Source organism: Elgaria multicarinata, chromosome 6 (assembly GCF_023053635.1).
Source record: "Elgaria multicarinata webbii isolate HBS135686 ecotype San Diego chromosome 6, rElgMul1.1.pri, whole genome shotgun sequence".
Classification (NCBI taxonomy): domain Eukaryota; kingdom Metazoa; phylum Chordata; class Lepidosauria; order Squamata; family Anguidae; genus Elgaria; species Elgaria multicarinata.
This window is the reverse complement of record NC_086176.1, coordinates 12,850,279-12,873,782: the sequence shown is the minus strand read 5'-3', so window position 1 is coordinate 12,873,782 and position 23,504 is coordinate 12,850,279. Positions and strand designations below refer to the sequence as shown.

General features: G+C 42.0%; 1 protein-coding gene across 5 annotated transcripts; it reads right to left on the bottom strand.

Annotated features, from left to right (window-relative positions):
• Nucleotides 1–220: 220 nt before the first annotated feature.
• On the bottom strand, nt 221–16,513 carry HEMGN (hemogen). Of its 5 annotated transcripts, none has more exons than XM_063129062.1 (5): nt 16,315–16,509; nt 12,872–12,965; nt 10,298–10,572; nt 7,740–7,847; nt 221–916 (listed from the first exon to the last, which is right to left on the bottom strand). In XM_063129062.1, exons 1-4 carry the CDS (start codon nt 16,394–16,396, stop codon nt 7,762–7,764), a joined length of 537 nt encoding a protein of 178 aa, XP_062985132.1. In that variant the 5' UTR covers nt 16,397–16,509; the 3' UTR covers nt 221–916; nt 7,740–7,761. The 5 variants fall into 5 exon arrangements, with proteins under 5 accessions (XP_062985132.1, XP_062985131.1, XP_062985133.1 ...); XM_063129061.1 differs by lacking the exon at nt 221–916 and adding an exon at nt 4,436–4,816; XM_063129063.1 differs by lacking the exon at nt 221–916 and having other exon boundaries at nt 7,650–7,844; nt 16,315–16,513.
• Between the last annotated feature and the right edge of the window lie 6,991 nt (nt 16,514–23,504).

Below are 23,504 nucleotides of genomic sequence, written 5' to 3'. Positions count from 1 at the left end.
CACTTCCTTTTGGGTACAAAAGGCAAAGGTTCTATATGGTTCTGTTTTCTGCTGGCTTTGGGAATGCAATAAATAGCTTTTGAAATAGATTTTGTTGGACAGTTCTATTGATTTTAGCTGATGTTTTAGTTGGGTAATTTTTTGTTATAACAGGCAAAGCTGCCTTTCTCCAAATCTCAGTGTGCTAATTGTTCAGTGACTCCCTTATTAGCATTTAGCCTCGAGTCAGATTTCTTCTTTATTTCACTGTGTTTAGGAATTTGTAGTTAGCAGCCATATAGTCAGATTTTGAAGATAAGATATAGGAAAAGTTCCAATCCACTCCCACGTATTCTTTGCTTTACGAAACAAATGCCTTGAAAGAAGATATCCCATAATTCGATTTCCTCCATTTTTCAGTTTCTGTGTTCTTGTCTAGGAATACTTATTCAAAGACTAATGTATAGAAGTTTTTATCATCTGTCTGATATATATCAAAAGTTTTCTTGGAAAAGTCAGCCCCCAAAATGTTGCCAGGTTGCAACCTGGAGAACCAGACTTAACTTTAACATTATTGCACAGTTGCTGAACCTCTTACCTGTTCCTTCCCCGTACTTACTGTTGGAAGCAGGATTTTAATATTGCCCCACAACTGGCTGGGGAAGAGGCGAATAGAAAGACTGCAGAAGGAATGGGGTGAGTGGTGCAAGAACTACACAATCTGTCACTGCATCATGAAAGGTAAAAATCAGGTTCTCTGGGTTATAATGTGGCAGTCCTAACTCAAAAGCTGTATTATTAGAACTGCTGTGATCGTGGATCCAGTGAACAGAGCACTGTTGAAATACAGAAGGACAGATCCAGACATGCAGAAAAATAACTTCCGTGCTGCACCATTTCAGACTTCAGAAATAGGGAGTCGCATGTTTGAATGCCCCTACGAATAAAAAAAATAAAATCAACACCTTCCTTGTTAAGTAGGGGAGTTCTAGCTAGCCATCTTCTAATTTTCTATCCGCAGGGAGTTCATTTTACAGGAAGCATGCAATCCCCATTCACATGCAGTTTGAAATGATTCAATTGCAGGAATTCTGGATCATAAGATTCATGTAATTCACATGCAAAGGTCTGCAAGCACTCCTAGGAGTATTTCTCCTTAAGGGCATAAGAAACATGAGTCATTGAAGTCCAGCATTCTTAAGACAGGGACTAGCTGGGTACTTACACACAGAACATGAAATTTATGATGGTCTTGCTCTGTTGTTCGTCCCCAGCATCTGTGCATCTCCAAGATAAATCACCTATGGTGGATTCCTTTACTTATAGCAGCAATAATCAGGCATAGACTTGTTGTTCTCCAAACAGGTGTCTAATCTCTAACCCTTTCAAAAATCTAAGCTAGTGGCCACCACCAATCCTTAGGGCAACACCTATATTCCATAAGTTATGTGTTGTGTGAAGAACTACTTTCCCTGGTCAGGCCTGAACCTTCTACCCGTAAACTTCATTGAGTTCTAGTACTCTGAAAGATGGAGATGTTTTTCTTCAACCACAGATGAGTCCTGTTGATGTTCTTACATCCCACTTGATGTGTGTACTGAAGAATGGATTGCTGGTCTAGGAGTCTGCACTGTACAAAAATTCTGCAAACTTTTATGCCAATATCCCACTGGATTCTGTGATATGAATAAATTATATGGCACTGGATAATTTTGCATATTCTTACATTATTTCCATGCTTTTGGCCACACAATTTCATCAAGTGTTTTTTTCCCCTCAATGACTTGGATTTATTTCATTTCATCTATTTTTTGGGGCCATGGGCCTAAAGAGGCATGCTGGTCCACAGGTGTGTGTGTGTGAGAGAGAGAGAGATGGTGGTGGTGGTGGGTCAATGGGTGGGAGAGAGAGTTAGATATGCTGAATGAAGAAATTCCACCCCTTAAGTTGTGGAATACACCAGAAACAAAATAGTCCCCCCAAAAGTATCCAAGTCTTCTACACTTCTAAGCTTTCTTTAAAAAAAAAATTAAAAACAAAAAACACTTCCTACTTGTTCCCTCCCTAGCCATGCTATTTTTTTTAAAAAAAAGGAAAGCTCAGAGGATTCCACAAGAAGGATCAGATTTTGCATTAGAGATCAAATGAATTTTGATGCAGTAAATTATGCTTCTAATTCTCCCTTGTTAAAACGTGTAAAACCTTTGAGATGAATTTTCAACCAGGTTTGACGTTTAAGAACGGAATCCACATTCTGTTGAAGTCAGTGGCAGAACTTGTTGGTATTGACAGCTCTAGATTGCGTGCACATGGTGACAGTCACTGTGGGTCTTCTTACTCCCTTTTAACAAATCCATTACTCCCCCCCCCCCCCCCCGCGTAAAGCACCGAAGGCACAGTCATCCCCCTTATTCTTTCAGGCCACTATTTTGGAGGCTACTTGTAACAGAATTATTATTATTATTATTATTATTATTATTATTATTATTTATTTATTTATTTATATAGCACCATCAATGTACATGGTGCTGTACAGAATAAAACAGTAAATAGCAAGACCCTGCCGTATAGGCTTACATTCTAATAAAATCATAATAAAACAATAAGGAGGGGAAGAGAATGCACCAAGCAGGCACAGGGTAGGGTAAAACTAGCAAAGAAAGTGCACCAGAGTGAGAGGCAGGAGGGCCTTAATTCTCCATAAATGGTTAAAGAAGCAATCCTATTTATGTTTAGGCAGAAAAAAGTCCCAACTCCCATCATTTCCCAGCCAGTATGTGGGGAGCTTAGGACTTCTTTTTCCTATCTAAACATGTATATGATTGCACCGTAAGACAGGGTTCTTGCAGACCAATCTTGGTCCCTAGACTGCTCATCTTCTAGTGGGGCCATGCTCAGGTCTAAGGTGAGTCACAGGAAGCCCCCACCATCATTTCTTTCCCCCTTTTTCATTTTGTTAGGAGGAAATAAAAATGAAGAGAGAGAAATTAAAAGCTCCACCCAACAACCGTTTTATTGCACACTCGTTACTGGGCACTCACGGAGTTTGCTCAGGTCTCTCCCATGGCATCGTCTGCCCCTTCTGGCCTTCCTCTCGTGACAAAATAACCCCTCTTTAAGTCTGATTTTTTTTAAACTCGGAATTGCTGCTCTCTCCACTGTGTGCAGGAGAAGCAGCGCCATTAGAACAGCAGACTCAATGGGCCTCAGGCTTGTTGGGTACTTCCTCTTCTTGAAAGAGGAAGGAACCTGAGGAAGGAAAACACAAGCAGAGAAGCGACGGTAGGGAGTGTGTTAACCCCTGGTGTGATGGAGCTCAAAGTGTAAGAGAAGGAGAAGGACAAAGATGAGCATTAAGTGATAAAAAAGTCCCTTACTATAGCTTATCACAAAAAAGTTGAAGATTCCTAGATTTTGTTTTTTTTGGGGGGGTGGGGGGGTTACAGGAAGTATTTGGCACCTAATATAGTTGGCATCACCAAGCAGTGAGGCAGGGCAAGGCAACCTCCAGGGGTCAGGGGGCTGCAATCCTCCCCCCACTGAAGTTCAGTTCACCCGACCACTGAACTTGGCCTACAGAGTAAGGGCTTCACAGGCCGCCTTGCAGGGGGAACATGTTATCAGATGCTGAGAACCACATTTGCTTTCTGAAATATTTCCTGCTTGTTAAGGGCATGGTTGCTTATTTTTGAGACTATTTTGATTCCGGTGTATAGTAAAGGAAAACAAAAATATTTTAAAACATATGTACTGATCCATGAGTAAACAAAAAACCAAGGGGGGAAAAGTCCCAAATCCACAATTAGGCAATACCTGGAGTAGCTACGTCCAACCAAAATGCCACAAAGTATTAAAGATGCTCTTTTCTTCTTGCCATGAATAGCAGCTTGTGGTTTATTAAATATAAACTGTCCTTCAATATCACACAGGCCCTTATATTAACATTTGGCCGATATGCACATTTATTCAAATTTAATGGCTCAGTCATTTGGAAGGAAGATGATGGGTAAACAGAGTCAAAAAGCATTTTACATGGTTTGTGATGAGGTCTCAAAATCCCACGCTGTCATAAAGCCCCCAGGTCATAATAGGACTATCCAGTAAAGCCCAGGCTGGTCAAACACAATTCAGTTTGACCTGTTCATGTATGAAGAGAGGAAGGTGCTTGGTGAGTAACACCTGTTTGCCTAACCGTAAGTCTGGTTTCCTTTCTCCTGATCCCTTTTTCTTCCCTGAAAGATCATTCTCTCCCTCAGTTCTTTGCTAAGCCTCAGTCACACCAATTTTACACCTCCCTCTGCTTCTCCGAATCACCCAGGTTTCTTTCTTTTATTTTCAAACCATCTGGTCACATATACCCACAGTCTTCATCAGTGTTCAGTTTTGTTCGTAACAACAGCCAGGAATGGCAAACTATTAACCCTGCCTGCTACAAAACAGTGCTCGTGCCGCAATGTCTTGAGGCCATAACAAGGCTGTCCATATTTTATTTTTATTTTATTTTTAAAAAATTCCCTTTTAAACCTAACACAGTATTATATCTTGGATGCTTGTAAAGAGAAGGCATTGGGTTTTGAGACACATGGAAAAGATGACCCATATGGTAAATAACACACATTTACTTGGTCCTGACTTCGAGGTGGCTCTTTTCCTTCTCAGATGAGATTTCACTTTATTCCCGGCTGCTGCTAATAGCAAGGTATTCTCACCATCTTGCCTTCATTCAACACGCCAGTCCCCAGATGTAGTTCTGTTTCTCTATACCACTGCATACTTACTGAAAATTTGTGGTTTTCCAGCTTTCTTCTTTTGGGCAACCATTTCCATATCAGCTTTTCTACCAAGGAATGCCATGTTGCAAGTCATTCTGGGAAGTATTGTAACACATGACCAGTACTCTTGGGCCAGAATGGGGCTCTACTGGGAGGAGACCCTAGATTACACCAAATGCCATAGGCAAAGATGCTATTTCAGAGAACCACAGTCAGTCTCCCAAGGAACCTCTGTGTTCCCTACAACAAAGTTTGAAAACCTCTGCTCTAAAGCAAGGGTGAGCAAGAGGAAGACTGAGATCTACTGAAGATCTCTGGGTGGTTTGTGTAGATCTGTAAGGGTTTTTGACTCCCAATTTTTCAGGAGCAACAACAATAAAAAATGCTTTTGCCTCCTCAAATTAGGCTGCTGAAATTAAACTTGGTTGCGAGGAATCACAAGTGGATTTTTGGTGTGAAAAGGCTGTGAGATTCTGGTACTGAAAACAAATCCTTGCCTTAGAGTGTGCTCAGAGGCGTCCTGTTCATTCATTCTGCTAGGTACATGTTTGCCCTGTACCTCTATTTTGCACCTGACACCCTTGAGATTCTAGTAAAAACAAAGTATATCAGGAACGCTGAAGTCTGCCCACCCCGATAAGAAGATAAGATTTGAATCTACTAGAAGATGTCTTGATGATATGCAGTAGATTGGCAAGGATTTCTGACTCCGTTGTTTAACAACAGCAGCAACAAAATGACCCCTCTCCCACCCTAAATTATATTGCTGAAATGAAGAAGAAAAAAGCTTGGAATAATCAGAAGTGGATTTTTGTGCAGAATGGTTGTGAACTCCATTCAGTTTTGGTACTCAAAATTTCTGGGCTCAGAATGCTTCAATTCTCTTTGTACCTGGCTCTGGTTGGTGCATTTTGGGGTTCTAGTAAAACATAAATAAAGCAGGCTCTGGAAGCCTGGAGTCCACCCACATCCAGAATATGTCAGAGGCGAACAACGCCCAGGAGACATTGCCACCAGAGGGTGCTCAGTTCCCTTTAAGATACAATTCCCATTTTCTAGTCAATGTCTAGCGTGGTGCAGGGCACAGAGTCATGAGTCCGAATGCAAATAGGATAGCAACACTAGATGGCGCTCTTCCCTCCCCGTTGTCTTTCAGCTCAGAAAAGCAAAAAGGGTGATGGTATGTATGTACCGTGGTTTGTGTTTAGCAGAAGGTTGGATGAGGAAGTGATCTATTTCTTTCAGACTCTTTCTTCTCTTTTACTTTTTGGAGCTGGAAAACAGGTGGGACAAGCAGCGTGAGGGGAACTATCCTGAACTACGGTATCCCACATGGGCCTAGTTCACATGAAGGCAGCAAACCTCCTGTACCTCTTCAGATTGCTGGAGACTCAGATGATGGAATACATCTGCCTAACATCTAGTTTTTGTATGCAGGTTTTAAAATCAGTGATGGAAGAGCATTCAGTTGTGTGAATTCCCACTTGCACTCTGAGGTGGTACAGCCAGGAGGTTTTCTGCCCCAGTGAGAGCTGGCCCACATCAACTCTCATTGACAAGGAAGATGGTAAGGGGGAGATGAAAGGAAAAAGAACTCTTCTTAAGTATGGAGAATGTGGACAGGGAGACATTTTTCTCCCTCTCTCAAAATACTAGAATCCGGGGTCATCCCACGATGCTGATGGGTGGGAGATCCAGGACAAATAAAAGGAAGTACTTCACACAGCACATAGTTAAATTATGGAACTCACTACCACAAGATGTAGTGATGGCCACCAATCTGGATGGCTTTAAAAGGGGGTTGGATAAATTCCTGGAGGCAAAGGCTATCAATGGCTGTCAACCCTGATGGTTGTGTGCTATCTCCAGTATTCAAAGTAATAAGCCTGTGTGCACCAGTTGCTGGGGAACATGGGTGGGAGGGTGCTGTTGCACCACGTCCTGCTTGTTCATCCCTGGCCAATGGCTGATTGGCCACTGTGTGAACAGAGTGCTGGACTAGATGGACCCTTGGACTGATCCAGCACCAGGGCTCTTCTTATGTTCTTATGTTCTAAGTCACTCTTCTCCATTGCTCATTTTAATTCTTCCACCATGCTACCTAAGTGGGTGGGGTGGGTGGAGGTGCAGTTGGACTCTTGCCCCCATGCTATTTGTAGGACCAGGGCCCACTTCTTCTCCACCCCTCACAGTTTCAAATTGACAAGATTAGTTGCTGAACAGCTGCTCTAAAGCTGTCTGGATTCTGTGCTGTGCAGTTGTGAGAGACCCCCTTGGAAGAGGAGAAAGGCTGTTGGTACAGAGTAAGCTCCAGAAGTGAATCCTGGTATATACATTACTGGGCTCGGTACTTCTTTTGTGGGGGAGATTGCTTATTAACCACCCAGAGTGACTGGTAGATGTTTCTCCAATGGATGCTAATGGTTAGGAAGCAGTTGGAGATCTCTCTGGAGTGCTTTGAATGGGGAGGCTATCAGAGCTTGGGTGGTGATAGGACACTGCTTCCCATTTCAGCTCGGGAGAGGGCTGGCATGCGTGCCAAGGGAGCGAGCAAGAGAGAGATGCAACAGACACTTTTGGTTGGAGAGAGAGATTGAGAGATGTGAGCTAGGCACCTTTTGGGTGCAAGATGCCAGTCTCTGGAGGTCCGATGTGAGGAAGTGAATGGTTGTGCTGCCTGGTAGGTGTACACATTCTGCTTGCTTCCACTAATGTTCTACTTATACACAAGCCAAATATTACAAAAATGCCACAAGTCCCAGGGCACTCGCCTCCAAAGGAAGCCAGACCTGAGTAGCGCTGCTGCCTCTGGACCTTCTCACCTCCTGGGGAAGTGGAAAGCATGTAAGGTAACCACTGAACATTTCAGGGACAAGGAAGTTGCAGAAAGGCAACAGCCAAAGTCACTAGCTTTTATTGCTCACAGAGGATTAGCAGGCCAGGGCTCATATATTCTAATAATGTTTCAAGTTGAAAAGCAACAATTACCGTCTCCACTCCAACTTTTGAATTAAGTAGAGCCACAGGGATCCTGTTCCAAATGATCGTTTTCCAGAGACTGGGGGAATTCTGGTTCTTCTGAATGTGATGCCTCTTCTAGTCCAAGGTGGGAAGGGGAAACAAAGAAGATATTAGATACAAATATTTTAATTGGGCTGTTTTAAAATGTGCTGGACCTGTCACTAAACATCATCATTCTATGGTCATTATTTTTTGGGCTTCTACTAATATTAACTAGGCACTGCAGATTCAATAAAAGACAGGCCCTGATATAAAACATGGCCCAAGCAATTTTCCCCCTCTTTAAGAGTTTTCATTGCCTATAACAATATGAATAATTATAACTAATATTACAACCAGAAATGGGGGGAAACAGATATATTATATCTTCCTATAGGACAAAAGTGTTTGGAATATAGTTTTATTGAAGGAGAAAACTAAGGTTGCCAGATGTTTTATTATGGTTTTAATTTTTGTGAACCGCCCAGAGAACTTCGGCTATTGGGCGGTATAAAAATGTAATAAATAAATAAATAAATAAATAAAGATACAAAAGATGACAGGGTTCCTGCACCTTGAATAGTTGTGTAGAAGAGGGAATTGTAGTAGGTGTCATGCAAGCTACACCTGCTGAAATTCCTTCTTCTGTATAACAATTCAAGGTGCAGGAGCCCTGCCCTGTTTTGCATCTGGCCACCCCTGCTTGAGAAAATTGCTCAATTTTAAAGTATTTCAGGATAGTCCCTAAATAAGAGCTTTTAATAGGTCTCAGTAGTCTACTGTATCATATTCTGGGATAATTTTTGTACCTTCAGGCTAGTTCCCCAGTGTATTTTCCTGTAAGTATATAAGCTACATCAGTTGTAAAATATCTTCAATGTTAGGGTGACCCTATGAAAAGGAGGACAGGGCTCCTGTATCTTTAACAGTTGCATAGAGAAGGGAATTTCAGCAAGTGTCATTTGTATATATGGAGAACCTGGTGAAATCCCCTCTTCATCACAACAGTTAAAGCTGCAGGTGCCCTGCCCTCTTTTAAATCTGGTCACTCTAGTATAGCTCCTGCAGCTTTAACTGTTGTGATGAAGAAGGAATTTCACCAGGTGAGACATGCATACCAATGACACCTGCTGAAATTCCCTTTTCTATGCAACTGTTAAAGATACAGGAGCCCGGTCCTCCTTTTCATATGGTCACCCTATTCAATGTGGAGCTAGCAAAACCTATATTTTTGAACTTTCTACCAAAAGTGAACCTTCTACCAAGGAAGCAGATTAGGATTTATATTTTCTAACCCCAGCAACAACTGCGTCTTGCTTTAGGTCACTAATAATTACCCAGGGCAGGCACTGACCTAGTTTGCTCGTAACAGCAGCAGTGACAAATCATGGGTTAATTAACCCATAATTTGCAGGGATGTGTGCTATTTGTGAGCATCAACCTATGAAAGCCCATTTGTAGCTTGTTAGCATGATGTTCAAATGCAGGCACTTTCAGTTATTTGTGGGTTAAACAACCCAAAATTAACCCATGGCTTGTTCTTAGGTTAACTTGGGTTAATTAACATACAATTTGCCATGGAATGCCACCTACATGCAAACAGCTCCACTGAATCACAAATTTAACTTTTAGGTTTTTTTTCTTTTATGATCTTTTTGCATATTAATCAATAAACTTAATCTCTGGGTTAAGTAAGTTTGTGATTTGATCTGTTGAGATTCTAAGGGAAAACTACATATTATGCAAGAAGAGAGCTGTCCTCATATCCACAGATGTTTTTATTTTCACTTAAAATCAGTGGTGGGAGGTTCTGAACGTGGAGCAATGGTTCAGAGGAAGGGGAATGTTTAACTCATTTCATGGCACTTCCCCAATCTAAATCAAACACACATACACACATATTTATGCCATTGTCTTGTTAGTCAAGTTACTATGGAAGAGTATGACAAAACCTTGGAGAATTAGAGACTGAAAGGTATCTGGGTAATAATTTGGTAATCCAGGTTAAACTAAAGCAACTACTCATATTTATTATGATGGATATAGTCCTATCTGTGAAGCTGGTATAACTACACCCTTTTCTGATCCAATTGACCAGTGATCCCTGAGAAACCGTGATAAGGAGAGGGGGAGAAATGTTCTAAAGGACTGGGCTGCCAAGGCATCACACAGGCCCAACTTCGTTAAGGTTTTAATAATATGATTCACCCCCAAAAGCAGGGCCAGCCCCACAATTATATAGAGAAAAGTGGCTGCCTCAGGCTGCAGGTCTCAGGGGAGAGGAGGGGTCACAAGTTGTTATAGGGCAGAACTCTCTACGTACTATGTATGTAATATGTAGACGGCCCTGTGCCCCTTAAGCTAGCCTGCTGCCCACAGGTGCCATGGTAGATGCCCTCCCATTGCCAGTGTTGAAAGAGGATTCAATGCCCACCCTGTCATTTTCTGTCCATGGAATGAGGTAGGGTTTTTTATCTTTGCCTCAGGCAACAAAATGTGCTGGGTTGGCCCTGCCCAAAAGAACTTTGATTCCCAAGGCTACGTACCCCCTGAGAAAACAACCCCCTCAGCTGGGGCTGCCTCAGCTACTTGCTGCTGGGTATACAGCTCATCAATTTCCAGAAGAGGGACAGAAGGCTCTATTTGGAGATCCAGAGTCATCGGGGCTTTTCCCTCCAGCTCAGTCGCTGGTGTCTCATGCTTCTCCTCTGCTACCTCTGGATCTGGTTCTGCCTGTGGTTCTGGAGCCTGGTGCCGGCCTCGTCCTCTCCCGGCCCGTCTTCCCCGTCGCGCTGGCGCTGGCTTGCTCCTTTTGTGCTGCCTGTCAAATAGTACAGGAAGGTGTTTGGGTCAAGTAAGTCCTGGGAGATAATAGATTACTCTGGAGGGTCCTTTGCAGGAACCATAATGGGAATTTGTGGCTGGTAGTGGACCTCTTTCATGACTCGTAAATTCTCCCTTTAGTTTTTAATGTTTTGGGTTCTGAGATGACGATTTCTTATTTTCCTGGTGCGTTTACATTTTAACATCAGCAGGGCTGTGTGTATAGCTGCTTTGGGTGCAGCCCTGCTTCTGTAAAGGCTGTACTACTATGCTACAACACAGGATGTGCTCTTGGGTGAGAGGTTCAGCTTTTTGAGAATTGTAGGGCCAAAATATACATTCCATTGCAGCTGAATCAGGAGGGGGTACTTGGCAGCAGAGATGTAGCCCTGCAAGGTATTTCCCCCCCTCTTGAAACCTCCTCCATTCCAAAGCCCTACCTCCTGAGGATACTTTATAAGGGCAAAGGGACAGTCATACTAACATTACAAATTGACTGCACTGTAATACATGTGGCTTGAGACCTGGTTGTTGTTGTTGTTGTTGTTGTTGTTGTTGTTGTTGTTGTTGTTATTATTATTAAAGTTTCTAGCCCTTATGCTGCAAAGACATGCTTGAAACATGAAGCTAGTGGCTAGTGAAAGCAAAGAAGCCAAAGGGTATATGAGCCCCGTCACATCTAGGTAGAAATGCACGGCTCCCGTCGCTTCTCCATCGTCGCTTCCTGAAAACAGGACATAACGAGACCCATTCAGTCCGGCAAGAGAGAGCAGCAACCGGACTTTTTCTGGGGGTTTTTTTGTGGCACAAGGAAGGCCAGAAGGGACGGAAGACGCATGAGAGGCTGACAACGTCATGTGAGCAATCCGTGAGAGCCCAGTAACGAACGTGCAGTAAAACACTAGTTGGATGCAGCTTTATATGAACATAAGGAACGCCATGCTGGATCAGACCTAGGATCCATCTAGTCCAACAGTCTGTTCACACAGTGACCAAGCAGCTGTTGACCAGGGACCAATAAAGCAGGACATGGTGTAACAGCACCCTCCCACCCATGTTCCCCAGCAACTTGTGCACACAGGCTTACTGCCTTGAATATTAGAGGTAGCCACATAGCCATCAGGATTAGTAGCCATTGACTCTGTTGGGAAGACTCCTTAAAGTACAGCTTTAACCATGGTGAATAAGGCGTTTTGTCTTATTCACTGTGGTTTAAGCCGTGGTTTAAAGTGTCTTCTGAACAGGGCCATTGATAGCCTTCTATTCCAGGAATTTATCCAACCCCCTTTTAAAGCTTTCCAAACCGGTGGCATTGGTAGTGAATTCCATAGTGAATTCTTGTGGTAGTGAATTCCATAATTTAACTATGCGCTGTGTGAAGAAGTACTTATTTTTATCTGTCCTGAATCTCTCACTGATCAGCTTCATGGGACGACCCCGGGTTCTACTATTATGGGAAAGGGAGCAAAATATCCCTCTCCCATAATATTGGAACCTGGGGTAGTGTGATAAAATTGTCAGTGATCAGGCTTCTATGCCATCAATAATGTCTTGCCCCTCCCTCTATCAAAACCAGGATAAATTATGCAAAATTAAACATGGCAAAATAAATTTTACAAATCTGCTCTGCTTGCCTAATTTATACATGCTTTTCTTGACACAGAATTTGGTCTCCCTAGGTGAAGTGTGTTTGTGTGTGGAATAGATACTGCTATGAACCAAGCTAAGTAAAAAAAAAAAAAGAAAGAGAGAGAGAGAGAGATACTTGCCCCAAGAGCTTTCTGCCCTCTTAGGGCACATCTACACCAGCTCTATATTCCAGAATTGTCCTGGGATCATTCCTGTGCATCCAAATGCCACACAGGGGATCCCGGGAGCAGGCAGGGACAATCCCTCAGTTTTCCTGGAATAACCTTTAGGTGTAGAAAGGGCCTTAATGTCAGCAGTGTGTATGAGAGGATTCCTGCATTGAGCAGGGGGTTGGACTCAATGGCCTTTTAGGCCTCTTCCAACTCTACTATTCTATGATTCTATGATTCTATGACAACAGAGGGATGGGAGAGAGAAGCAAGGTAAGAAAATATCAAAGAGGCAAGAGAGGCCAGGGTATCAATGAGATTTAAGTATGACTAAGTTATTCTGGATCAGGTCATGGACAATAGTAATGTCAGTGTTGTTACTTAAATATAAAATCATCATTTAAAAAAACCCACAGTGATATATGCACATAAAGGGTTTAATAGATTCCTTTGCCTCTAAAATAAAATGGCACTTTGTCAATTAACATCCTAATTTACCCCAGAACCCACTGGTGTGTGTCTTTTTCTTCTGCTTCTGCTTTCCTTTTTCTGAGAAGCTCTCGATCCCTCAAACGGCGTGTGATGACGACCTCTGCAAGAGCAAAGTAACCAGAAGTACAGTGGAACCAATTACAGTAACAGTAGGAATAACATCCATAGAGACGGTTGCAGGTGTAGAAGACACTCAAACAAGGCAACAACAGAACTTCTTCAGCCAATCAGAGAGCATGTAGCCAAACATAAAATCCCTGCTCATGCAACTGGCTGTGTACAGTGAACTTTCATGTGGGGAAACACAGGATTCCATCAACAGGCCCTGACTCCAATCTACATATCCCTTAAGTGCACACAAACTTTACAGTCATAGGCTTGACCAAATAAGACAAGGGGAGGGGAACCTTTAACAGAAATCTCAAGCCTAAAACAAAAGGACCACAAAAAGTATAATATAGTCAATTACAAGGCTAATATAGTCAATTACAAGGCAAATAGTGCTAGCCTAAATCAAAATGTAATTATAAAGTTCACAAGAATTGTTCTAAAGTACACATGCACATTGCGCTGTCTGTAATTTAGAGGTCACTCACCTAAGATAATCAGGGTTGAAAAAATAATTGTATTGACCTTAATTACTATAGATGACCGCTTTTATTTTTGTTAAAATTCACCTAAGATAATTTGGGTTGTAAAGACAACTTTATTCACTGGATATGACTGCATTTATCACTGTTAGATCTCAGGCAGCGCAACGTGCAAGTATACTTTAGAACAATTCTTGCGAACTTTATAATTACACTTTGATTTACACTAGCAGTATTGGCCTTGTAAGTTACTATATTATACTTTTTTGGTCCTTTTTTTCTGGCTTTAGAACATTCATAGGCTTGACCAAATAATCAAAGTCCTTTTTTTGAAGGGTTTCTGACCGTGTTTTTGCAATCTGTCTCTGCACCAGGCCTGATCACTGAATCCACATTGGTCATGATCATCCCTCCACACTTGTATATGAGCGGTCATGTGAACAGGACTAAAGTATTTCAAGGGATTGGAGAGGCACCATTTAGGAAAGGGGAAAGTCAGGGAGTTGCCCCTTGCATTGTGTTTCAAACTACATGTGTTTATTTCTCCAGAACATCTGTATCTCTGGTTATTATGAGGTAAAATCCTCCATCATTCCTCCCACCCTGCCTGGTTCCTGCCAGCAATGCAATAAGACAGAAGGAGGGTTATAATCTCTAAAATATTTAAAAGGACTGAAAATGACTTTAAAAGCCTGGGAGAACAGGAATGCCTTAGCTTGGCACCAGGCAAGCTTCTCTTGGGAGAGCATTCCAGAGCGGGAGAGAGGGCCCCATCGAAAAAGCCCTATCTCTTATTGCCATGCTCCACACCTCAGAATGAGTATTACAAGTAAGAGATTAAAATGCAATTTTCTGTTGAAACAATACTAATTGTCAATAATAGTCAATAACAGCTCAAAGATAATGTTGGTTTTCATCAACCTTGCTCACTGAACCTCAAAGACAAACCACATAAAGAGGTTTTACAAAGCTTCCAAGTAATGCTTGAGCTCTGGTTTTGGTGAGTCTCCAAAGATTGCATAAATTGGAGGGAGACACTAAGAGTATTTCTGTTGTTCTTTTCTATAGGGCGTGAAAAGGAAGGGAGCAGAGGCATTTGCTGTTATGCTCCTACTCTTCCACCCTTTTGAAATAGATCAACAATTTGGGTCATATGTGGCCTGCACATGTCATCAGTGACCACTGTTGGTACAGTTGCACCTTCCTGCATTGCTGCACCAGCATGACATCCTGGTTTTACAAGTTGTTTTTATCCATTTATAATTCTATTGTTATTTATTCATTTATTGCATTTATATCCCCATCTCTCTACCAAGCGGCTCAGGCTGACAGGCATATATGGTTGCTCCATTTTATTTTCACAAGATGGGTTAGGCTGAGAAAAGTGATTGGATAAGCCCTACATTCTCCTAGTTTTCTTCATCTGACACTCTAACACAGGAGTAGACAGGAGACGTCCTCTATAAGTTTTGGACTACAAATCCCACACGTACCCTTGCTCTAACCACTACACCACACTGTCTCTTGTATAGATGGTGTCTTGATTTTGTGCATTGTAAATAATCTTAATATATTTTAAAATATATTAATTAAGAACTCCTGATGCTGAAAAACCCAATTAAGTTACCATCATTAGCTATGGGAGGCCTCAGAACAGACTTCTGTGGTTAATTGGAGCTCTTTTTGAACCTGATCAAAACTTTAATTTGGTTATCGCACCAGTTTAGTTGAAAATGGCTTTCAGCTCCTTGGACATGACATGGGCAAGGCATTATTAGAGTTGTTCTGTCAATTGTAACTGCTGAAATTCTTCCTGCCATTATGTGCCCCATATTTCCTTCTTATTACTGAAGCTCTCTCCTTTTTGAAAATAAAGAGAAAACAAAGTTCTGATTGGATATTTTAATCAGAAGAGCATAACACAGCCATAATGGTTTTCCTAAAGAAAGCCTATTTTCAAATTAGTGCAGTCAGATGCAAAAGAGGACTGACAATGACAGTTCACTTTCCGGGGTGGGGGGGAATAAAAACCTTATGGAATAGCTGGGGCTCAAATGCCCTCAATAACTTTGACTATCTGAGTTGTGAGTAATGAGGAGATGAAGGGGGAAGTGCAGCACTGGCTTTTTGGATCCATGTTTGTGCAGGAGGAAAGGCAGGATACAAATTAAGGTGACCGTATGGAAAGGAGGACGGGGCTCCTGTATCTTTAACAGATGTATAGAAAAGGGAATTTCAGCAGGTGTCATTTGTATGCATGCAGTGCCTGGTGAAAGTCCCTCTTCATCACAACAGTTAAAGCTGCAGGAGCCCTGCCCTCTTTTGTATCTAGCCTTTTAAGTGGAAGTGGACAAATTTTAGACATTTCACATCTATATCCCACCTTTTCTCCAAGGAGCTTGAGGCAGTGTACATGGTTCCAGTCACTCACCCATTTTATTCTTACCACAACCCTGTGAGGGAAGTTAGGCTGTGAGTGACTGGACTAAGGTCACCCAAGGAGCTTGGTGACTGAGTGGAGTCTTGACCCCAGATCTCCCCAGTTCCTGGTCCAACACTTTCTCAGGGCAGCGGAAATGTCTGTTCAAATGCCTTCCACCGTTATTAAAATGTTACTTCAATGGTCACCCCTTTTTAAAGACCCAGGGGGAAGGGAATGAAGCTTGAAGAGTCCTGCTGCATGCAGACAAAATTAGGAAAATGCATCTCCAATGTTTCTTCCCTGAGGCCAAATTGGAGCAGAGCTTTATCGAGGACAAGTAACAGAAAATAGGTACAGCTAGAGTAAAATCTAATTCTAGCAGAACTGCAGATCTGTGACCATTAAAAAGTTCCCCTTCCCAGAATAAACGCCATTACCTGGAACTGCAGACTCCTCAGCTGTGGCCACTGGCTGCTGTGGATTTCCAGAATATGAATGGTCCTTTTCTAAGTTCGCCATTTGCAATGGTTTATTTTATATATTTATATATATATACAAAGAAGTTTAACTCCACCATAGAATCATCTGACACATCTACCACTTTAGTGCAAAATGAGAGTTTCTGAAAAAGAAAGAAAAAAATACCCGCCCAAAGCATCTTATCTGGTCTGGACACTGGTATGTTAATACTATTTTTCCTTATCATGCTGCAAAGGTGTTTAAATTCATGCTCACGGCCTGACATATCCCTGCTCAAACATGAAAACATTCTTTTCCCCACAACAAATATGGCTTTTCTGAAATAACACCTTGTTTCTCAAATACTTGTAGCGTGAGTCTCCCTGCTAAACTTTATCTTCTACAGTTAAAAACAGCACCCCCTTGCCCAAGCTGTTTTTCTTTTAAACGAAAAGAAAAGTAGCCATCAGGGATTTATTATAGGCATTTGTAAGTGACATTTAAGTAGGCATTATAAGGTTTTGAACTACAACTCCCAGCATTCCATGCTGGCTGAGGCAATGAGAGTTAGGAGATGATGACGATGACAATGATTTACTAATAGATTTATATATCACTTACCATAGTTAAAAAATAAAATATCTGCAGGGTATTATATTGGGGAAGCCACTCATAAGGAGAGGGCTCTGGCAAAGTCTGTTCACATGTTGTGTGTGTGTGTCTGCACATAAAGATCCTTTTCCCCTATGTCTTGGGTTGTTTGGGTTGAGCTTGCCATGGGCTAGGTTCACACAATACACTAGTCCATATTCAGTGGTTGAATGTAGGTTGTTGTTGAACCAGAGATTGTTTGTTGAACAGTGGGTTAATGTGTTGTCTGAACCCAGTACGTTTTCCACAGGGTGGCTTCTTAACTGCATAGTGTGGCTTATTCTTCTCGAACAAGCCACCTTGAGAACTCATGGTTTGTTGTTGGGTTGTTCAGGGTGGTTAACAAGCCACCCTGCAGAAAGGTTCCTAGATTCGGGCAACACATTAACCCACAGTTCAACAACTCATACTCAAACAACAACCCACTCTCAACCACAGTGTGCATTTGTCCATGCACATTTCCACTTGATAAAATGGTCTTGTAAATTTGTCTCTTCGTGCTGAGTTTGTTTTCCAGAGCATGACCAGTAGCATTCTACAAAAATGTTTTCTGGGTCATGGTAAATAGCAGACTTTACCATGTGAAATTACATTCACAAGAATCCTTCACCATATAAAAACTCTAAGGAAAAAATAATCTCATGATGGTGATTCTTTCATATCAAAAGTGATATAAATTAGTTCTTAATGTTACAAATACTTTAGAACATTTTGCATGACCAGACAAAATTAAGTCTAAGGATAACATTTCCTAATTTTAAATCCTAATTTTCTGGTGCTTTTTCTCTCTCTTACTAAACCTTTAAACCTGCCTTACTAAAAATGTTTGCAACTACTTTTCAGTTCATCAGTATTTGCAACCACCTTTCTAAATTAGTATTTGGACTGCCTTTCCTTCTATCTTTTGGGATACCACCCTTTGTGCTTGATGCAGATTATTTTGATGCCCTGGGAAGGTGGGGCACACTCTAAAGTGACAATGGGAACAGGGCAGAGGCAAAGGGTGCCAAGCCCACCTCCTGCCTTCTGTGATAGGCAGGGCCAAGGCACTCACAGTGGTAGGCTTCAAATTTTAGAATTTAACAAGGAATCTCACCAGATTCCTTATTGCATCAGCTCATCCACTATACATTCCACAAAACAACACAAAGTCTTGTGGCACCTGAAAGATGAACACACTATGATATAAATGTTTGTGGAATAGAATCCATGATGCATGGTGTGTTTTCCTGAGCTCCATACACACACACACATATATAGACATGCACGCACACATACATACACAGTTGGGGCTGGTTAAAGAAAGAATGGAATGTATGGGTGCTCATTGGTCCGAATAGCAGTCAAGTACCCGAGTTCCACTGTGCGAAATTACTTTATGGTCTTTGGCAAAGTGACCTGCTTCTCTATTGGTTATGAAACGTCCTCTCTTAACTGTATTGTATTTCTTTTTCTAATATAGGGCAACATCCCACATTGTGCAAGCAGACTTCTGCTAATGTCACAAGACATTTCCTTCTTCTCCTCCCCTCTGCACTCTCCTGCACCATCCGGATCTACTCTGGAGAGTCCCCTAACCCTCTGCAGCATATTTGGGAGGCAAATATAAATGTAATATAAATTATATAAATGTAATAAATAAATAAATAAATAAATAAACAAATAAAGAGCGGACTATAGGGGGAGGCAAATCCATTCAACCAGTGATATCCCCTCCACTGGAGAACAGGCACCGTTGGATACATTCCATTATATGTTTAATTCGTTTGTAAAATATATGTTGTGCAGTGGCTGGATTCAGACTGGGAACACCCAGGTTGAATCTCACTGAATACACAGTCATTTCCTACTGATTGACAGAGTACACCTGAGCGAGAAGCCATGACTTGCCATTCTATTATGTTCAGGCTCCTTCACTGTTAAGGGTATGTCTTTTATTTGTCATCTGATAGACCCCTAAACTTTCTTTCATAGGCTAAAATTGAAGTTTTGTTCTGCCCCCGCCCCCCAATCTTTAAATTCCTTTCATATCCTGATCAAAACAACTGTTATTTCCATCGTGATAAGAAATATGTCTGGCTCTTTACCCACTTTAAAACTAACAAAGCTTTTATTTTATTTTTAATTCTCTGCATCCTATCCTATTTTAAAAATAGCTTTCAATAGAATACCCAAATTATAGCAAGATTCTAACCCATAGGCCCTGTCTGCATGTAATACAGGCAAATTAACACATGATTTGCTGGGTCACATGTTATATGCTAGTTACTTCCACTTTGCATAATCAACCTCTGATCTGCCTGATCGTAGGTTGTTGCGTGACAAGCAAAACCTGGACACTTTGAGTTGCTCATGGGTTAAACAACCCAGAGTTTATCTAAGAACTTGTCATTGGTTAACTCTGGGTTGTTTAGCCCATGAACAACCAAGGTGACCAGATTCACATGCCATGCAACAACCTATGATTGGTTAATTAAGCAGTCGAAGCAACCTGCAAGCAGCATGCAACCTGGCAAATAGTAGATTAACTAAGCCTCAATTTGTCACCGTTACATGCCATAGTCTTCCTGGCAGCTAGTGTGGTATACTGGTTAGAGTGTCAGTCTAGGAAAGGGGAGTTCCAGGTTTAAATCCCCACTCAGTCAAGAAGCTCTTACTAGGTAATTTTGAGCAAATCACTATCTCTCAGCCAACCCTGCCCCTCAGGGTTGTTGTGAAAATAAAATTAGAGGCATGAAGACCTGTGCACACCACCCTGAGCTCCTTGGAGGAAGAATGATATACAAATGCAATAAATAAATGCCTTGTTCTTTAGTGGCAACACTTCGCAGGACAGTCAATATTTATTTTCTCATGTGGTGTGCATTATGCACTTCAGTTAGAAATATGAAAGTGAGAAACTTTAGTCTTTACCTTCTTTCATTATTTAAACTTCCTTTTCAAAATTCACAAGAATCTAAAATTCAGCTTCAAAACTTTTGCTGGATTTGGGCCACTCTTCCTTCTAATACCAGCTGAAAGCCCCCTCCCTCCTGCTACCAACTGTCTCTGCAGAGGCCACCAGTGAGGGAGGAAGCAGCAGCCAGGCACCTCTCCACCGTGCCTGGGTCCAGCTCCAGCTGAGAGCACCCCTCCCTCCTGCTGTCACCTGTAACTGCTGAACTTTCCAACTAAGATTGTAGTGCCTGAATTTCCTTTCCTTTCCCCCCTCCTCCTCCTCCTCCCTCCCAATCCCCTTTCCTTTTGTGTCATGTCTTTTAGATTGTAAGCCTGTGGGCAGGGACTGTCAAGAAATACTTTTGTAAGCCGCCATGAGGGCCTTTTTTGGCTGAATGGCGGCATAAAAATCCTTAAATAAATAAAAATAAAATAAATAAATAAAATAATATAAGGCAAAGTCACTATACACCAGCCTTCCCCAACCTGATGACTTCCAGATGTTTTACACTAGAACTGATGAGAGTTGGAGGGCACCAGGTTGGGGGAGGCACCTATATACTTTCACATGAAGGCCTGCTTGAAACTCTTAAAAGCACTCAGAGCAAGAATTGCTGAGTTTTTCTTACACCCCTGCTGAAGCCTGATAAAGTCGTAAGTACATTATGACTATGACTCAGCAAAATATTCAGAGGTGACAGGGCAAAGTAGATAGCCTTTTTTCTTCTAGCCTATGAACAGGGGCACACAGCTCTCTGCTCCTAGTTATATGTTACAAAGTGACAGAAAAATATAATCAAGACAATATGTGGGGTGGGGAACCTCAGGCCCAGGGGCCAAACACCCAGCCCTCCGGAGTTCCCCAGATGGCCATGCCCCCTTCCCTTGGTTCCATCTCTTTCCCCCTAACAGTTGTTCAGGGGGTTCTGGGCATTTTCCCCCACTGCCTCTTCTAAGGCTTAGTTACTGGCAGTACAGGCCATAAACTAAAATATGCTAATATTGTTTGTATTTTGGTTCCATCTCCTTTGCCTTCATCCTTGTCCACTAGATTGCCCCCCTCCCAAAAGCTTCTCCAATATTGAATTTAGCCCTCAGGCTGAAAAACCTTCTCCACCCCTGCGATATTCTACCCAATTTATTAAATAATCTTTCTCTCTAAGAGGAATCCTTTTCTCACAACAGGTCTGTGGTTAGAAGCCTCTGGCTGGCTATTTAATTGCTTCTGGGAGACATTACAGCCGGCTGGGGAACCTCTTTCCTCCTTCTGTTTGTGCCACCAGATCACTCTCCATGGTGCATGGAGATTTTCCAAAGGGTGAGCCAGGGAATGGATGGTGGCAACAGAATTACAGAGAGCGAGCAGAAATGGGGCTCTCTGGCATCTATTAAAAACAATGGTTATTGCAGCCGGCTGGAGGCTTCTAACAATATGGTGTCTCTTTTCCTGTGAGAACCAGGAGAGAGGAACATTTCTGAGTTTTCTGGGCTGCTCCTCAAATTATAAAAGAACATTAATCAGTACCTAAATCATTAGTATGCAAATAACACTGCTTTGAAAGTAATTTGCCCATAATTATGATTAAGTAAAATAAATATAATCTAAAGTTATTTTTAGGCTGTCTTTAAGGGTATAATTTATTATTGTTAGTGAGATATAAATTACTAAGGGCACAAACTAGCCAAGGTTAAGCACTTTCATATTCCTTTCAGCCTTCCCCCCTCCCTTTTCAAAAAAGATGTCAACTATTTAACATGAGCATCACCTGCTGGTGAAACAGGAATACTGTGACAGAGCACGATTGGAGTAATTACTGAATGAGCTCTTTGAAGTGTAATTCGTGTTATACTTCATATAGGTTGTAGGTGTGTGAGCATAAGTTGCACCTACCTGTGGAGATACATTAGAAGTCACATGAGACCAATAATACACTGGGTACTTCCAAATGGAGGACTCCTAGTGCTACTAATCAGAAGGCATTGTGGAGCAATTCCATCTCCCCCCCCCCCCTGATTTTCTTCAGTAAGGAAAAAGACAGATGAAGTGGTGGGGGAAACTGGAGGGCTATAAGTGGGCGTCATTGTTGTCTAGATCTATAAAATTTTGTGAATGAGGCAGGGCAATAGAGTGGTAAAAGCCTTGCCAGGAAGCACCCTCCGACCAGTCTAAAGACAGGATCAGTGAAATAAACAGCCTACTATGGACCAGAATTATTTTTCGCAACAACCCTCTTAAGGAGCCAAAGGCCAAGGGATATAATTCACTGTTTACCAACTGGTTTAAAGACCTCACGCTTTGAAATAAAGGTGGAGTAACAATAGGTCAAGCCTCCCATCCCACAAAATGGGCTGTCAGCAAATCCTGTTGTCACAGCACCAATACCACCACGTACTGTAACTCTTGCCTCTCAAATTGAAAATGGTATAGTGGGGAAGAAACAGCAGTAAACGCATGGAGCCAGATTTAAACTCAGCCCAGGCCGTCTAGTGGTGGACCCCTAATTTACCCAAACTGCTTTTGTTTTGCACAACGTGGTTGTCAAGTCTCCTCTAGTAGGGTGAGGAGATGCAGAGGAAGAATGTGGATGAAAACAACTATGTTTTGAGCATAACACAGTTATTATCTGTGGTTTTGAAATCAAGGCTAAGGAAATCTTCACAACGTTTAATAGCTGTGCAGAACTGGAATTTCAACAGGTGCAGTTTCTCTTACCCATGCAGGTCAAGCTGCACTTGTCAGCTCCCTTTTTTTTTCAACTTGATTTTTAAATCACAGAACCCTGGCCAAAAAGAACCCCCCTCCACTATCAATACTCAGATGACACTACTCTTGCCCATATGCCCACAGCTAGAAGGACATCTACTTTGAACTGAGTAACCACATATGAGAAAATCAAGGATTAGGTTACCAAGCAACTATCTGGGGAGCAACAACAGGACGGCTATTGCATTCATGCCGTTCTTGAGGGAATCTGGCTGACTACTCTGGGAAACAGGATGTTGGACTAGATCAATGGTCCCCAACCTTTTGGGGCTGGTGGGCATATTTGGAATTTTTAGAGAGAGCCACAGGCACTTTCACAAAATGGCTGCCATGACAGAGCTTGCCCATTCACAAAATGGCTGTCATGGTGGGCATGGCCAGTCACAAAACACCCATTTGGCAAAGGTAAACTAGTTAGGTTAAAATAAAAGTAACATGCCCAAGAACAAGCTAGAGGTACAATCTGAACTCCAAAACACAAAACCAACTCTTCTGAATCCAGTTTTCAGCTCTGTTTCACAGAAGGAAAACTGATGAGGTTCAGAAACAAGTAACTTGGCCAAGAAGGTAACTACAAATGACATATCCCCACCCACCAAGCACAACAGAAGACCCATTTCACAGAACGTAACTGGTGATGCTGAGAGAAACACATATGCATATGGACACCAGGCAAAACACATACATCAAATTAAGCAAACAGGCCACCTAACACACACAACCAAACAAAACACTCCCTCATTCTCTGTCACATCTAGCCCAAGATGTTGCCTCTACTTCCTAGCCCTCCAGCATGCTCTCCAACACCTTTAGCCT

Excerpts from the sequence above, each read along its gene's own strand:
- HEMGN (XM_063129062.1), bottom strand. The coding sequence starts at position 16,396 with ATGGCGAACTTAGAAAAGGACCATTCATATTCTGGAAATCCACAGCAG. Across the intron at positions 12,966-16,314 it reads TGAGGAGTCTGCAGTTCCAG|AGGTCGTCATCACACGCCGT; the intron begins GTAATGGCGTTT and ends TTGCTCTTGCAG. Across the intron at positions 10,573-12,871 it reads ACACACCAGTGGGTTCTGGG|GCAGCACAAAAGGAGCAAGC; the intron begins GTAAATTAGGAT and ends ACTATTTGACAG.